Here is a 17,646-nt window from a genome sequence, read left to right as displayed (position 1 = left end):
TGATCAGGAATTATGAAAAAATATATAAAAATGTGAAGTACGGCTTTTATTGGGTAAAATACAGAGTTAAATGTCGAGTTATCCTTAAAATGGAAGATCTCTTGGAAATATTACGGAACTTTCGAGATTTATATATGGGTGCCCGAGAAAATCCGATAAGATGGCATTATTTCGTAAATAACGGCGATAAATTTCCAGATAGGTGTTAATAACCCCGACTCGTGTCCGAGAAACAGATCCGGTTACCAAATTGGGAGACTGGAAATCCCTCGTCTGCCTCACTATCACATTGTCGAGAATGGAGTGCACAGAGGCCTTCGCCATTGTCTATTGAGAGGTAAGGACAATCCTAATTCATTGTGGATAAATGGATGACTCATAGTAAAATTGCTTGATGTTTTTGGGGATGATGGTTTTTCTTTGCATTCCGTATGGGATTGATGTGTTCAGTTGCTTCTAGGGATTTCTCTGATGCTTCAAGTTCTGCTTTTCGCTTCTTTGTTGTTTTGGGAAGAATTATGATTGCGGGTATGAATCTGATGTTGCTAATTTTCTTCTTTGTTGCTTTTTCTTAATGGTGGTGGTGGCGTTTTTTGTTTTCCCTTGTGAATGGGTGGTAAAGGTTGGATTTTGGGGTTGTTTCTTTAGAGTTCGATTCACGGTTCTGAGATGGTTTGCATATATGCATGGGGTTCTTCAAAATTTGTAGTGATTTTTGTTGTCTAGAGAGTTTGATCCCTTCGGGTAGGTTAGGGAAGTTTAAAGGGATATAATACAGTTCATTGATCAAGAAAAAACACAGTTCGGAGTTCAGAGAAGTTTGAGTCCTCTTTAGTAGAAAACCATGAATGGATTTATAGATGGATGTTTACGGGCTTAGTATAAGGCATGCCTAATGGCAGGAGAAAAATATGCTCAACTTGGATCAGTTTTGGTTCAGACTTCAACCGAGGTGCAGGATGGTTGAGCTAGGCACTGATGTTTCGGGTTTGCTTAAATCGATATGGACTGTTCGCAAGTGGAGAAATGAAAGAGAAAACTGAAAAAGCAGGTAGATCACTGTAATGTAATCCGAATATGGTGGAAGGGGCTTGTGCCGCTTTCCTGAACAAGTGGAAATTTTTTCTTGGAACCCTAATATTTCCATGTAAACAGGAATTTGACCTTTTCCTTTTCTTCGGTTTAGATTCCAGTAAGGATATGATAGATATATAATTGTATCTTCGAGCTGTATACTTTATGCTTTTGATTTTCATTCAAAAGAAAAGAAAAAAGCTTGCATGAGCTACGTAGAATTCTATTCGGGAATTTTATGCATAGAAGAAATCGATTTATATGTTTTTTTGTACGAGTGCATTCTTGGATGCAATTGAGTCCGCAATATATGTAGAAGAATATCTTTTTACCACTGAGAAGGTCGTAAGAGGTGTTGCCCTGCTGACCCCTGCATTGGTTTTTGGGTCGGCTTAGTAATTAATATGGAATATTGAGAAGTGGGAAGTGAAAGGGAAATACAAAAGTAAATAAATCACTTCTAATGTAATCCAAATTTAGGGATGGCAGTGGACCGGGGTGGAGGCGGGGGGACAAGGTCTCCACCCCCGCCCCGTCTCAAAATTTTGCCCTCCATCCCCGCATGGGTTTTGATTTTAACCTTCATTCCCGTTGTTTCATATTCGGTCCAAACGGGGCGAGGCAGAGCGGGGCCCCGTTTCTCTCCGGTCCACTCCCATCACTAAAGGTATTTTAGTTATTTTACTAACGGGGATTGGGGACGGGGCGAGGCGGGGTGGGGGAAAGTGTAAGTCCATCCCCGCCTCCATCCCCGCACAGGTTTTGATTTTAACCTTCATCCCCGCCTCCACCCCGTTTCATGTCCTCCATCCTCGGTCCAAACGGGGCAAGGCGGGGCCCCGTTTTCCCCCGGTCCACTGCCATCCCTATCCAAATTGTCTAAATGGAATATTTGATGTTGCCTTTCTTGAACAAGGTATGTGAATTGTTTTGGTTTAGTTATTTCCTTGTAAACAAGACTTTGGTCTTCTCGTTCTCTCTTATTTTAGATTCCAAATAAGGATTTGTTATGTATATAGCTATATATGTGCTTTCTTACACTTCAATGCATATGAATGTATGTAACTCTGCATGGATGCATCTATATATTGATGTGGGCTTTAATTCTGTAAGAATGCATTTTTGGCTGCAATTCTACATGGATCCATATGTTGAAGAATGCTGCCTTAACACTGGGAGGATTGTGGTAGTGGAATTCATCAAAGGGCACAAGACTGGTGGGCTGTGTGTTGAGTTTTTGGTCAAAATCAATCTGGCAAAAGTGAGAATGAGCAGAAAGCCGAACGAGTAAATAGGTCACTGTATTATAAAGAATTGTTGAAAGGGAAGATTGAATACTACCTTTCTAGAACAAAGAAAGTGGAGTGTTTTCTTTGAACCCTAGTTATTTTCATGTAAATGGGGTGTTGGCCTTCCTTTTCTTCCTTCTGCTGGACTTCCATATAAGGATATGATGCATATATAGGGGTGGCAATCGTGTCGGGTTGGCGGGTCGACCCGACGGGTTGATGGGTCAGCATACCTCAACCCGAACCCGACCCGTTTATTAAACGGGCCGGCTGTGGCAAACACGAACCCGGCCCGTTTAATAAATGGGTAACCCGACACGACCCGCCAACCCATTTAATAAATGGGTTGGGTCGGGTAAACGGGTTCGCAGGTTCGCGGGTCAGGCTGGCGGGTTGACCCACCCGCCTAACCCGTTTATTAAACGGGTCAGCCGGGTTGGCAGGTTGGCATACCCTTAACACGAACCTGACCCGTTTAATAAACGGGTTAGGCGGGTTGACCCATTTATTAAATGGGTTCGTTTTTTCCAAACCCGAACCCGCCTAAGAGGCGGGTTGGCGGGTCGTGTCAGGTTTTGCCACCCCTATGCATATATAATAATATATGCCTACTATGTTCAAACCATAGTTGCCTACACCTTGGATTGTCTATGTCACATAGGTACGGGGGTGACTACAAGGTGCAACAAGGCATGAAGGCTACAATATATACATTTCTAAAAAGTTGAGTATGGGTGTATATATATATATATATATATATATATATATATATATATATATATATATAACTGAACACATTAGTCCCTATTTCTCGTTCTGCCCATTGTGCCCCATAGGTTTTAAGTGTTTTATGATGGACCTGAACCGTTAGATGTGTTTAGCATGCTCGATTTAGTGGGAATCGACTCTTCGATCATGTTTTTTCGATGAAAAAACATATTTTTCTGAGCCGGGGAAAACTGGTACCTTCATAGCCATTGATTTTGGATCATCGGAAAAACCTGCATACAAGTCAGATTCTGGCGATCCAAAATCCGGTTCCCACTAAACAAAACCTATAGTTCACATCTACGGTGTTAGACATGAGAAAAAAATAGTTAAAACTACGATTTTTAAGGGCCCTAACGAGACCTAACAAAAAAAGAGGCCTAAGGAACCCATTACTCTAATATGCCCCATTTCTCATTCTGCCCAGTTCTGCCTCATAGGTTTTAAGTGTTTTATGATAGATCTGAACCATTAGATGTGTTTAGCATGCTCGATTTAGTGGGAATCGACTCTTGGATCATGTTTTTTTGACGAAAAAACATGTTTTTCTGAGCTGGAAAAAACTGATACCTTCATAGCCATTGATTTTGGATCACTGAAAAAACCTATATACAGGTCAGATTCTGGCGATCCAAAAGCTGGTTCCCACTAAACAAAACCTATAGATCACATCTACAGTGTTAGATGTGAGAAAAAAAACTTAAAACTACAATTTTTGAAGGAGCCTAATGAGACCTAACGAAAAAGGGTTCCTAAGGAACGCATTACTCTCTCTGTCTCTGTCTCTCTCTCTCTCTATATATATATTTATGTGTGTGTATAAAGTTATAAACACATACACACATGCAAAATTTGTTATACACTTATACTTTATAAGTTGCTGCAGATATGATATTATGGATTGTCAATTATGAACTTAAAATCTAAAGCATGTCAAAGGTATATAGTTAACTAACAAATAATGATCAACAAATATATAGTTAATAGTAGAGACTTTTGATGTCAAGCATAGACTACAGACTGGTTGGATCATAAGATGAACAAAATGGGTTGAGTTTAGCTGGAAGTGGAAACCTATACTCAGGAGTACCCAATACAGTTATAGGTACAGAGTGGTCGATACTGGTACGGGGTCTTGGTAGAAGTACCTATTTTACATAGTGAACTGTGCATTGCCAAGTGCTTAAAGACACTACCATGTCAGGGTTCGACTATAGGATATTTGAAATAAAAAGGACCTCAGTTTCAGTTGTAGGTGACAGCCCAAAGTAGAGTACCCAATAACTTCATTGCAATTTCCTGCATGAACTTGCTCGTGGATTTACTACATATTGACGTGCAGTTTTGCACATTAATTTCTAAATTAATCCATTCTCAGCTACAACTGTACACACACACACACACACACACACACACACATATATATATATATATATATATATATATATATATATATATATATATATATATATATATATATATATGGAGAAATATTTGTCTACTACCGGGAGAATCATAGAATTAATCTTCTCTACTCTCGTCTGGCATGGTTCATGTGCTTTTGAGTTTGGTGCTAATATTGCACCAGAAATGGTGAGGGTGGGCAGCATTGTAATCCTAATGGTAAAATTGGGTATTTCTTACTAGGCTGACAGGAGCTTCTCTAAGACTAGGTCTTGCTGGTCCAAACTGCGTTGGGCTAGGCCCTTGTTGTGCCCACCAACTAGGCTATATTAGTCAAGTTTAATACATTTGTATCAGGCTGTATTCGATTTTGTGAGTCCTTTTCTTTCTGCAAAGCTTTAGAGACGGAAATTACGTTTATTATTTAACTTCCTTATCTGCTTTGGTTTTTCCTTTTGTAAGATATCTATTAGAAAAGGAAACAATGTTTATTATTTACCTTTCGATGATTTTCTTTACTATTCACTATTTAGGAAAAGTGGTAGTTGCCTACCAACTATGTCACAGGGACTCTTCAACTAGGTGCCGCACCCGCACCCGATGCGGTCAACCTGACCCTGGGTGCAGTCAACGCACCCAGGGTCATTTATGTCCAACTTTTGGACTATATATATATATTTATATTTTTGCCGCACCCCCGCACCCAAGTTTTTTGAAAGTGCCGCACCCCCGCACCCAAGTTTTTTGAAAGTGCCGCACCTGCACCCGCACCCATGTGACATAGCCTACCACCTTTCTGGCCTATCTCCAGCCTACCTCAAGTGAGCGGGTGTTTTTGGATTTTATTTGTTTTTACAAAACTCATCCTGCAGATGTGTTCAGCATGGTCGATTTGCTACAAAACACCACTTGGATCATGTTTTTTTTATAAAAAACATGATTTTTTTTTAGCCTCGAATATTTATGAAAATTTTAGACCGTCGATTTTTAAATCCTATAAAAACCTATCTGTGTGTCGGAATCGGACGATCCAAGGGTTGACTCCTATAAAACCAAGCATGTAGAACACATCTATATGCTCAGGTTTAAGGAAAACATGGAAAGAACCCTTCAAGAGCCTGGTCAGCTGGCAGTAGGCCAGAAAAGTGGTAGGCAGCTACCATCTACTCTCACTATTTATATTTAAAATTTTACTTGGTTACCTTAATGATAACTGATACAAGTATAGGTCTCAACCATTTCATTAGTTAGCTCTTTTAACACTCATTATCTCCTTTGCTTGTGCCATGTGGCCGCATTGGGCTGTCCTAGGTTGGGCTTCTACTTTTGCTATTTGTGAGGGTTTGCACCTAGAGCTTGAATTATTATTAGGCTGATATGCCTGCCAAAAGAATGCTTAGGCACTTCATTTCCTAGGGCACACCCATCTTGTGCACACCTCTAGATAATGGGAAGACCTCTCAGAGTATGAGGGCATTGGGCAGTTTCCAACACTAGCCTAGCATTAGAAAGTGGAAGTAATTGTAGGTCATGGTCATGTGATGGAGTTTTGAGAAATAAGAGGAGCACTGTATTTTGGTCTTGCAAGGAGCTCTCTCTCTCAATATGAGGAAGCCAAAGGAAGGGGCTAACCTATGTAACAGGGGCATGTTAAATAGATCTTGTCTGATGAGATGACCTGACAAGATGATACACTTCTAGAGGGGTGGACACTTAGTTTCTCCAATATGAAAATTGAACTTGATATTGCAAATGTGTTTTTCTTGCTGGAGAATTTGATTTTCCTTGTTAAAAATTGTGTTTCTTTATAAACCTGGTAAAAGGGCTGGAAAAATGCATTCAAGTAAAACACACATTGTAATACCAACACCAACCCACACAGGCTGCTTGTGTCTAATCCCTAAACATCATTAACACTTGCTTCTGCCGCAACGCCAAACCACCTAAAACCATTGCTTTTTTCAAGAGTTCGCTTCCCAGGTGTTCACTTTTGAGGGCTGTGGTTTCTGGAAATGGATGCAATGTGATATTACAACATGCAACGGATATGCTCTAAGTGAAGACATCTCTGTTTGGTAGTCTTCTGTTTTTTGTAGTTACAAGCTTATGCTGCCACATCCTTTGGCTTGATCTTCTGAAACTTCTCTTCTTTGTACTCCTATTTATGTCCACACCTAAGGACCAAGTTTTGCACATCTGCAGACATCAGTTTCAGTTAAATGAATATCCAATGCTTCTGGACACTTCATGCAGGTGTCCAACATTACAACCAATCTGCTGATGCTTCTTTGTAATTTTATCTTTGCTTTTTTTTTAAAATTGGACTACATCGTTGTGGCCAATTTTTATAGTTTGTCTAAAATTATGACTTACAAGCACTTTGATGATAATAATTTTGAAATATGTTTTTATATTAGTCGTCATATAAATGCTTACAGTAAAAATGTGTGTGTGTGTGCATTTGTGCATGTATGTTTAAATATTTTGGAAAAATAAAAAGCTCCCACAGAATTTCTTTTCAATTTATTACTAGGTTTTACCATTTTTCCTTGTTTAGGTTTTTGGACAGAAGGAACGATAGCTTGCACTATTTCAATTTTTAGTGGTATTGTAATAGCAGGAATTTCACTGAAAATCATAAAATTGATGTCGTTTATTGTTATTGTTTACCACTGCTGCTGCTGCTATTATTATTATTCTAATATGATTACTACTGTTTAGTTCAGTTTTTTCTCATTGTCATTTTTCAGTTCTACAACAATTTGTTAGAAACTTAGTTGATCCGGTTGAAGAATTTTCAGCAGGCTACAAGATGAAAATATAAGTTGGGTGGTAAGGGACATGCTAAATGACATCAGCAAGCTATAGAACTGAAGTTTTGTTGTTGTTTTTGGTTCTGTGATGCCTTGTGAAACTTTAATAAGTCCTATTTTGACACCATATCCATAGGAAGCTTATTATTACTAAAAAGGTCACTTCACTTCCATAATGGAATTACGTGCAAAACGATGGGTGAGAAATTATGCTGTGTATCTTGGAAAATTTTCATAATAGAAAAAAAATCATAACAGAGCAATTCTTGGCTTGTCTACAAAAGAAGTGCTGCTTGTAGAAATAATTTATTTTTTCTATTATTTTAATTTTTTTTAATCTGTGAGTTGTGTTTTAGTGTTTCTAAGTACCTTTTCTGATGATGCTAAAAATTTCCATGTTTTGTAGGTTTTGTTTCTTATAAGGTGTTCACATCTTACGGTTTGGCACAATGAACAGCACATTTAACGGTCAGATTTTGATTGAAAAGCTTGCAAAGCTAAACAATTCACAACAGAGTATAGAGAGTATCCTCCTAAATTTAGTAGTTAATTTCATGCTTGAATTTAACTGCATGCTAGCATTGCTAATATAGTGGCTATAAGGATTAACTTTCTCTGGTGTGGGGAATTTTGTATTTTTCATTACAAATGTGAATATGCTGGAAAATTCTTGATCTGTGAAGCTATGTCAGGATTTGGTTTCTGTTACCCTTTCGAGATCTGGCATGGTATATGATTGAGAACTAGGAAACACCACTTACAGTTGTACATGAATGCTTCCCTTCGGACTCTGGAAGCATGAAGTTAGTATCAAGAGCCTGCTTAAATGATTCTGAATTCTAGTGGCAGTCTGATGCTTTTTGTTTTTGTTAAATGTTGTCATTGTGAGTGGAGAAAGCAACATTATTTCGAATCCTACTGCATCAAATAATTGAGATCTCTGTACATATATAGCATAAAGTGCATAATATAAGATGGACATAAGCGCCTCTATTGGCTTAGAATAAACATGAAGTGAAACCATGAAACTTTATACTGGCACATCCATTGTTTGAACAGGGAGGGCACAGGGAAGGGGAAAGTGGGTGGTGCAAACAAGTTGAGCCAAGTTGAGTGTCAAGCTACTCAGGCTTGACTAACACAACCACAAACTCAACTTGTATATTGGAATTGCTGCTAATTCTGTTTGTGGTTTCCACCTCAGCTCAGTGAGCTTCATCAGTTCATCATTGACATGTTTTTTTAGTAATTTAGCAAGTAAATATTTTAATTTTTTCTGCATATATTCTTGCTATTTTATGCATGTAATCCTTAAAACTTAAATTTAGCTTTGTCTCACTGGTGTATCTTCCATAGAAAGAATGCAAAACAAGTTGTGGAAACATGGGATAGGCAGCTCCATTGTTCACCAAGGGACCAGAGGGTGTCATTTCTGTATCTTGCAAATGATATTCTACAGAACAGTAGGCGGAGGGGCTTAGAATTTGTTACCGAGTTTTGGAAGGTTCTCCCAAGTGCTCTTAATGATGCACTGGAAAATGGGGATGAGTTTGCAAGAAGTGCTACAATGCGACTGGTATGTGTTTCTAATTTTTTTTCTTTTTTTTTTCGAGTACTTATTTATGAGGAGATAAGCTGCATTTGCATGCCTCTTTTTTTTCATACTTTCCCAACTGTAGTGCCCTTTTAATTTGTCATATACATAAATTTTGTTGAATATTCTGATCGCAGTACATGTTTTTTTAGCTTAATCCACTTATCTGTGATATTCTCATTTTTGGATTTAGTTTCTTCATTGTTTCATTGCATCAAATCTCCATGGGCTATTTTACATGTCACAGTGTCTTATTGAATATAGCATCTTTGATGTTCTTGCTATCTTGTGATAGAAAAATATGCCTGCTGCCTTATCCCTGCACAACTCCTTTTAGGGGTCTTTAATCTGCCACCAGAAGTTCCATTAACTAGTGGCCAATATCACTATTGTATCTTCATCTTGCATACTGTAGAATGTCTCTCTTTAAGTAACAACTACCTGATGTTTTGCTTGCATTGCTGCCCACCATTGTCGGAGTTTTTCATGCCATAATCTTTTTTATTTTTCAAGTAGGAGGCCCTTGAGTTTCTTTTCCTCCATCATTCAGGATCCATTAAATCACTCTTTTTCTTTCACCACTTATCAAATTTATACTTTCAGGATCTTTGTAGAATATGGAGGATTTATAATTCATATTGATTTACATGCTTTAGGAAGTGACAATTAATGAGCTGTTACTGCTACACGGTCCTTGATTTTTCAGGTTTTCATTTTCTCATAAAAGTACAATAAAAGTGGTCTTCCAATTTAATAGTCTCTTCATATCCTGTGGAGAGTCTTATGCTGCTGAAGAATCCTTGGTGTTTAAGCTGTTCATTTTTCTCTTTTTTATTCTTTTGATCAGAAACCTCACTCTCTGTTTTAGTTAATCTCTAGATTGACATATGGGAAGAGAGAAAGGTTTTTGGCTTAAGACCACAGACCCTCAAGGAAGAACTCTTGGGAAAAAATGATGGAAACTCTGGAAGAGGTGGAAGACAGTCTAGTTTAAAAGTGGTAAGAAGGATTCTTCCAGTTTTTTTTTGTTGGTTTCTTATGATGCTATTTATTTTTTTCCTGTCATTCATTACAGAATAATGCTGAAAAGTGCCCTCGCATCTGAGTTAATGATGTGCATTTTTTTGCTTATTGGTCAATTCAGAAACTTGCTATAGGAGATGCCCTAGAGAAGATAATCTCTGGTTATGAGGTTGTGTATGATGGCCCTGTGGATGAGGACTCTTTATTCAGCAAATGCAGAACTGCTATTAGTTATGTTGAGAAAGTTGAGAAGGAAATGGGCAATGATCGTGCAGCAGGTAAATTCATAGGCTTTCCATATCACGTATTCTGTTTGTGTTAATTATCCCTCAGAAAATTGGATTGAGAAGATATTTTGCTTAAGCAGAACTATTGGCATGCTTTTGGAACCTAGATGGTGTAATGAAACCTTAAGTGCACAAGAGAGATGCCACAAAGGGCTGTGAAGAGTGCACAACCACACAAATGCAAAGCCACTAATGGGCAAGATACAAAGAACCAACTAACGGCTATTCTCAATTCTCACAAAGAGGAACAAAAATTATAAAAAATAATGATTTTATTAATGATAAAATGCTCTAAAAAGCATAACAATGAAAGGGGCTAACAACCTCTGTTTATACACCAAATGGACCAAGGAGAGGTTCCTATAGAGTCGTTGGGGACCTCCCCAACGGCCATGTTTATGACTGTTGTGATGAGGTCCCAACGGCTTTATGGTTTAATGAAAATAGAGCCCTTGGTGCGGGGATACAACACTTTAAAAAACCTTGGGTGTGGGGGTGCAGCGGGGCAAAAATGTAAAAAATTATATATATATATATATATTATATTATATATATAATTTTGAACTTTTAACAATTAACATTGTCATAATATCATTCATCATGCCTGCAATATATCAAATTAACAATTCTACAATTTTATTCTACATCACAAAAACTAACACCACAATTAAATCAACTTAAATATCAATCAAATAAGTAAAACAGAAAAGAACTAAATTACATACAAAAAATATATCCTACAATGTATATGACGATGAAGTAATGAATCTTAATAATTTTCTGCTTCATCATCAAATGCATCATAAGAAGGAAGACTGAGCTCAAATAAATCCATGTTTATCATGTTGAAATCATGCTCTCCCTCGAAGTTACACTCTTCTGGGTTTACATCTCAAAATTTGGATGTTCTTTGTCTGCGTTACAAACCCAATTTGAAAATGTTAAATACAATAAGTATATTTAAATGAAAAACTAAGAAATAATCAAATAACTAAGAGCAAATTAGTACCTGTATTCATCATTGGTTCCCCAAAGTAGTCGAAGATTTGAATGAGCATATACTAAATCCTCTACACGCTTGCTGGTGAGTTTGTTTTTCTTCATGTGGATTTGAGAATATGTGCTCCAATTTCTTTAACAACAAGATGAACTAACAGGCTGCGATAGCAATATTAATGCAAGACGTTGGAAAAGAGGTGTTTCTGATCCAAATGTTGACCACCATGTGATAGGATCTATATTATCCTCCTCTCTCGCGAGTAATGCCTGTCCATATAATCTCGAAGATGAAAATTTTTCAAACTCTTGTGTGACTTAATTTAGAAGATATGCTTCTGGAAAAAGTCTTGTCATACACATATTTCTATGTCTTGATAGCTTTGAGTCTAAATTTGGAGGGACACGATCAATACCACCTACCTGTCACTTTTTTTGCATAATATTTTGGATTAAGAGAATATGCCATGCAATGCAAAGGAGTGTTGCTCTTATCTCACATTCTGACTAAAATTGAATGAATATGGTTAAAAAATTCTGAATGATCCAATGTATGATTTTTTTCTTCATGCTTGAAAACTACAACTTGTATTTTTTCAATCATATTATCTCACATTTCATAAACTCTGTGAAGCATGAGCTCATCCTTATCAATTTCTCTCAATATTTTCCAAATAGGTTGTGTAAATTGAAGGAAGTATACCACTCTATCCTAAAACTCATCATCAACAATAAATTTCTTAATTTCTTGAGCATTGACATCATCATCAGTATGATAGAATGTTCAATTTTCATCAGTCACCATGCTAACCAAAGCATTTTTACTTTTTTAATCCTCTTCACCATCACAATGATGGACGCAAAACGTGTTTTAGCGACCTTCAACAATTTCAGGTCAGAATGCTATTAAATATAGCATTAGCACGATGGTGGTTAACAACAAAATTCCTAATACTTTTGACAGTTCTTTCTAAATCTTCAATCCATGAACATAAAGCATATGCTTGTGAATTTTCTTCTTCTTTGGGGTTGCAGATGCTCTTTAGGGCCAGATTTAAGATGTGTACTACACAGGGAGTCCAAAAAATATGAGGGTACTCACTCTCTAAAATCAACGCTGCACTTTTACAAACTAGAGCGTTGTCTGTAATGATTTGTATTACTTTCTGATCACCCACTTCTTTTATGACTTCTATAAACAACCTTTTCAAATACTCCATATTTTTATATTCCCCAGATGCATCAACTGCTTTCAAGAATACTGAGCCACTAACCAAAGAAACAATGAAATTGATTAGTGGACGCCTTTGAATTTCTGTCCATCCATCAGAAACAATAGAAACTCCATTTTGCTCCCATGAATATTTTTTAATCTCCAGCATCCTTTCCACATTTGCCCTCTCTTCTGCAAGAAGTGTGGTTTGTAATTTTTCTGAGCTTGGAGGCACATAGCCACTCAAATTACAATTTGCCAAAGATGTTACTAAATCCTTCCAATAAGGATTTCTAGTCGCATTAAATATGAGTGAACTAGAATAAAAATACCTCCTTACTTTTCTATCCATATCCTCCTTTCCAAAATTATTGAATGCTGTTTGTATCGTTTCTCTACCTCCTACATTGACTTTTTTTTTTCAGCATCTTCTTGGTGGCTTCCAAATGACACACTAATTACACAAGAATCACTCTTTGTCTTTCTCTTCTAATATTATTTTTGTATTGTCTTCGCATTGCCTCATCAATTTTTCTGCATCCTGAAATGCCATGTCCTGGTATCTTAAACAAATGAGCCTTCACTCTTGTGTATACAACAACAACAACTACAACAACTCTTGTGTATGACCCAACAAAATCTCTTTCATAGAGCTTGCATCGAAATCTCTTGTTTCCACCACCTCCTCCAATTTTTGCAAGTTCATCTACATGTACCCATAGTGGCACCACATCATCACTCTCACCATAACTATTAGCAATACTAATATCAGAACTCACATATGGGGATGAGGATGACACAAGTTCTTTCTCTTTATCTGTTATTTTTGTCCTGAAAACACAAAAAAAATTATATTAAAATCAATTATGCAAACAATCAAGATTTATACTATTGAGTGCAAAGTCAATAACATATACAATAAGTTTAAAAAATCTAGTAGTAGTACGTATAAATAAATACCAAAAGGTACGAGAAAACATATAAACATTAATCATTAATACAAAAGTGAACACTCCTAAGCATGGGATTATAAAAAATATATTTTATAGGATTAATTAAGCACTCGTGAAAACAACGAGATATATCGCTAATTTTATAGTTTTGAAGTGTCTTATTTTTTCATTAAGAAATCATGATCCAAGAGTCGATTCTCACTAAATCAAGCATGCTAAACACATCTAATGGTTCGGATCTGTCATAACTTATGACAGATCCTAACCATTAGATGTGTTTAGCATGCTTAATTTATTGAGAACCGACTCTTGGATCATGATTTCTTAATGAAAAAATATGTTTTTATGAGAAAAAAACCTATACAGGTAAGATTTCGGTGATCCAAAAGCCGGAACGACAATCGGCAGGGCAAGGCCCCTGTCGGGAAATATCGACATTCAACAAGGCTTTGCCTCTGCTGGAGAATAACAAGCCCCCCCTGCCAAAAAGATTGCTGATAGGGGCCTCGCTCCTGCTGGAGGAAAGATGGTCGGCAGGGGTCTCCCCTGCCGAAAGAGGACTACCGGCAAGGGCCTCGCCCCTGCCGGAGAAATGATCGACGACAGGGGCAAAGCCCCTGCCAAAGAAAGCCCGTCGACAAGGGTTCTGCCCTTGCCGGAAAAACAATCGACAAGGGCAAAACCCCCTGCCAGGAAAATGGCAGTTGGCAGGGGCTTTGCCGCTGCCATAAGATACAGTCGGTAGGGGCAAGCCCCATCCCGAGGAGATGGAGGGAGGCAGGGCTTCACCCTTCCTGCCGAAACTTCGAGCAACAAGGGTGAAGCCCCTGCCAGATAGGACTCAGGCGACAGAGAGGGGGAGGGGCGCGACAGGGCCGCCGACCCTCCAATAGCACAGAGAGGTGGGAGAGAGGGGCGGCAGGGGCCATCGACCTCTTGCTGGCTAACACATGGAGAGAGAGGAAGGAGAAGACAAAGGGAGAAGTGGAGGAAGAGGAGGAGCGTACCTGAGAGCTCCAGCAGTCGTCGGGGTTGCGGGTGGCATTGACGTCGACGATCGTCGGAGGTCTGCGACGAGGGAGAGGAGGAGGTGGCGTCGGGCTCCCTTGAGAGATGTCGGGAGGAGAGGAGGCGAGCGAGACAACAGAGGAGCGCGGGAGAGGAAAGGTCCGACAAAGGTCGTCGGCGGCGTCGGAGTCCGACAGAGAGATTGGTGTCGGGGTTCGGCTGCGAAGTCGGGAGGAGAGGAAGGAAGGATTAGGGCAAAAAAAAATTGCCCTAATCCTCTCTTCGCAGCCCTTTTGATCGGGCAATTTTTTTTTTAAGTCTGAAAATTGGACTAAAATGACCCTGGGTGCATTGACCGTACCGAGGGTTGGGTTGACCGCACCGGGTGCCGCACCCGCATCGCGTCGATGCGGGTGCGGCACCTGGTTTGCCGAATCCCTGTGACTTAGGCCCTTGGTCTTTTAATTAAAGAAAAGAGAATAAAAAATGAAAAATTACAAAACAGTCCCTAGTGGACTGTTCTAATACCAAGAGGTAAAAAAATAGATATACCCCTAATTACAAAAATATTATATATATATATGTATATATATATATATATATATATATATATTTTAACACATTCCCTTAAACTTACGGTGAGATCACTAAAAGTTTGTTAAGGAGAAAAATAAAACGACATGCAGGAAGAGCTTTGGTAAAAAAATCGGTAGGTTGGTACTCCGATGTGACGTACGAAAATTTAATAGTTCCTTTCAGATACTCATCTTGTATGTAATGACAATCCATCTCTATGTGCTTTGTTTTTTATGGAATGTGTAGTTGCTTGCAATGTAGATTGCACTTTTGTTGTCAAAACACATCTTTGAAGATTTGGAAATGGAAACTCCCATGTCCTGGAGAAGTGCCTGTAGCCATACAAACTCCATTGTTGTTGTAGCCATGACTTGATATTCTGTTTCTGTTGCTTTTGTTGTTTCTTGCACCTCCAAAAAATTAAGGAATCCCCTAAGAAAACACAAAAGCCAGTAGTTGAAATTCTATCAGTTGGATTACTACTCTAGTTAGCATCAGTGTAAGCAGTTAAATCTAATGATGAGGAGGCAGATAAAAAAAACCCTTTCGAAATTGTATTTTTAATATAGCGAATAATCATGATAACTGTTCCCATGTGTATTATGGTAGGAGCATGCTGAAACTGACTTGTTGCATGAACCGCATGACGATATCAGGTCAGGTGATAGAAAGGTAGGTGAGTAATTCAATCAATTAGCGATAATGAATAGGATCTTCGAATAGTATGCCATCTTCAAGTCTTAATTTAGCATTTATGACTTTTGGGGTCTCGACATTCTTTTCATTGGAAATTTTTGACTTAGCACATATTAACAACCAATTTCATTTAGGAGAGGATATATCCTCTAGGTGAGTAGGCAACCTCAATTCGTAAAAAGTATCTCAAAAATCCCAAGTTAGACATATCAAAATTTTTCTTTAAAACATATTTAATTTCACTAACTCATTTGTCATTTTCTCTAATGATCATGTGATCAACATATAGTAGAAGTATCACAATATTAGTATTTGTTTTCTGGACAAAGAGAGCAGTGTCAGTATAACAAGAAATAAATCCCAAATTAATCAAAACATGACTAAATTTATCATACCAAGCCTTAAGTACTTGTTTAAGACCATACAAAGTTTTTTTTAGTTTTGGAGTTTTACCATTAATATCCACTTTCAACTGAGGATCCATATAAACTTTCTCACAATGTTCTCCATTTAAAAATACATTTTTAATATCTAGTAGATAAATCAGGCATTTTTGGATAGAGGCAATGGCTATTAAGGTGCAGACACTAGTCATCCTAGCAACGAGAGAAAAGGTTTCTTCATAATCTACTCCATCCATATTCTTGAACATACCCTTTAACAACCAACCTTGCTTTGTACCTTTTTAGGGATCCATCGCTTTTGGTGTTGACTTTAAACACACACCTACATCCTATAGGTTTCTTACTTAGAGGAAGATCAACTATTTCCTAAGTGATGGCTTTTCTAAAGACATGAAGCTTCATTTTCATTGCTTTAATCCAATGAGGATATTTTTTGGCATCTTTGTAATGAGATGGTTCATAATAAGAGTGAAGAATTATTAAACATGCTCTAAAGTTGGGAAAAAAAGAATTGTAAGATACAAATCTACTAGGACATTAGAGATTCGATTAGATCTCTTAAGTTGGGATTCTTCTAAGAGTACATTTTAAGAGAACTTGTCAAGAGTGCGTGGTTGACCACTTTGTCCACAGGTATAAACATGCATATTTTCAATTGGTCTTTCATTTTGATGACACACTTCATCAACAACTGGATGTTCATTACTAGAAGCATCATTCAAGCAAAGATAAAAAACATCATTAGATTCAAGTTGGTTAGACTCATCAAGTCTTGGTAAGAGATCAAATAGAAATGTATAGTCAATTTCTTCTTTAGTTTCTTTATTATTAAATCCATTTTCATTTTCTAAGAAGGTAAGATCTTTAGAAACATAAAGTTTGTTATTCTTTGGGTTGAAACAACGATGCCCTTTTTTATTTTCCCCATATCTCAAGAAAACACACTCAATAGTTTTTGGAGATAGTTTATCATTTTTATGAGTATGTACGTAACACTTACACCCAAAGATTCTTAATCTTTTAAATCGGGAGTTATTTTGAAAAGTTTTTCAAATGAAGAGACATTTTTCAAAGAAGATGAAGGTATTCTATTTATTAAGTAGGTTGAACTTAGCACGTCTTCGACCCAAATTTTTTTTGGAATGTCCCTAGAAATGAAAAGATTCCTAGCAGTTTCTATTATATGTCTAATACTTTCTTTCATCTAATCCATTTTGTTGGGGAGTTTTAGGGCAAGACTTTTGATGACAAATGTCGTGTTGTTTCAAATAATTTTGAAAATCATTTGACATATATTCACCTCTCGAATCAGACCTAAGGATAGATATGTTACTAAAAATTTGATTTTTAATCATTATATGGAATTCCTTACAAAAAGAAAACACACCAAATTTAAAATTTAGAAAATAAATCCATGTATATTAAGTGAAGTCATCAATAAAAATAATATAATAGGAGTAACCTCCTTTTGATATGACCGGTTAAGGATCTCATACATCTGAATGCATTAATTCAAAATGACAATTAAAATGAAAGTTTGTTGTGGAA

The 17,646-nt window shown here is 37.4% G+C and overlaps 1 protein-coding gene across 2 annotated transcripts in view; it reads left to right on the top strand.

Moving 5' to 3' along the window:
* The first annotated feature begins 216 nt into the window (after positions 1 to 216).
* The window catches only part of LOC149851467 (uncharacterized), a 60,273-nt gene continuing 42,843 nt past the window's right edge, over positions 217 to 17,646 (top strand). For both annotated transcript variants that reach the window (XM_090000837.1, XM_090000835.1), the window contains exons 1-5: positions 217 to 337; positions 7,755 to 7,873; positions 8,677 to 8,924; positions 9,822 to 9,941; positions 10,087 to 10,243. In XM_090000837.1, coding sequence (XP_089856963.1) covers positions 7,798 to 7,873; positions 8,677 to 8,924; positions 9,822 to 9,941; positions 10,087 to 10,243 — 601 coding nt within the window. In that variant the 5' untranslated portion in view covers positions 217 to 337; positions 7,755 to 7,797. The remainder of the gene's footprint in view (positions 338 to 7,754; positions 7,874 to 8,676; positions 8,925 to 9,821; positions 9,942 to 10,086; positions 10,244 to 17,646) is intronic.

The sequence above is a fragment of the Nuphar pumila genome, chromosome 1 (assembly GCF_984573655.1).
Source record: "Nuphar pumila chromosome 1, dmNupPumi1.hap1.1, whole genome shotgun sequence".
Lineage (NCBI taxonomy): Eukaryota > Viridiplantae > Streptophyta > Magnoliopsida > Nymphaeales > Nymphaeaceae > Nuphar > Nuphar pumila.
This window is presented reverse-complemented; position numbering and strand designations above follow the sequence as displayed.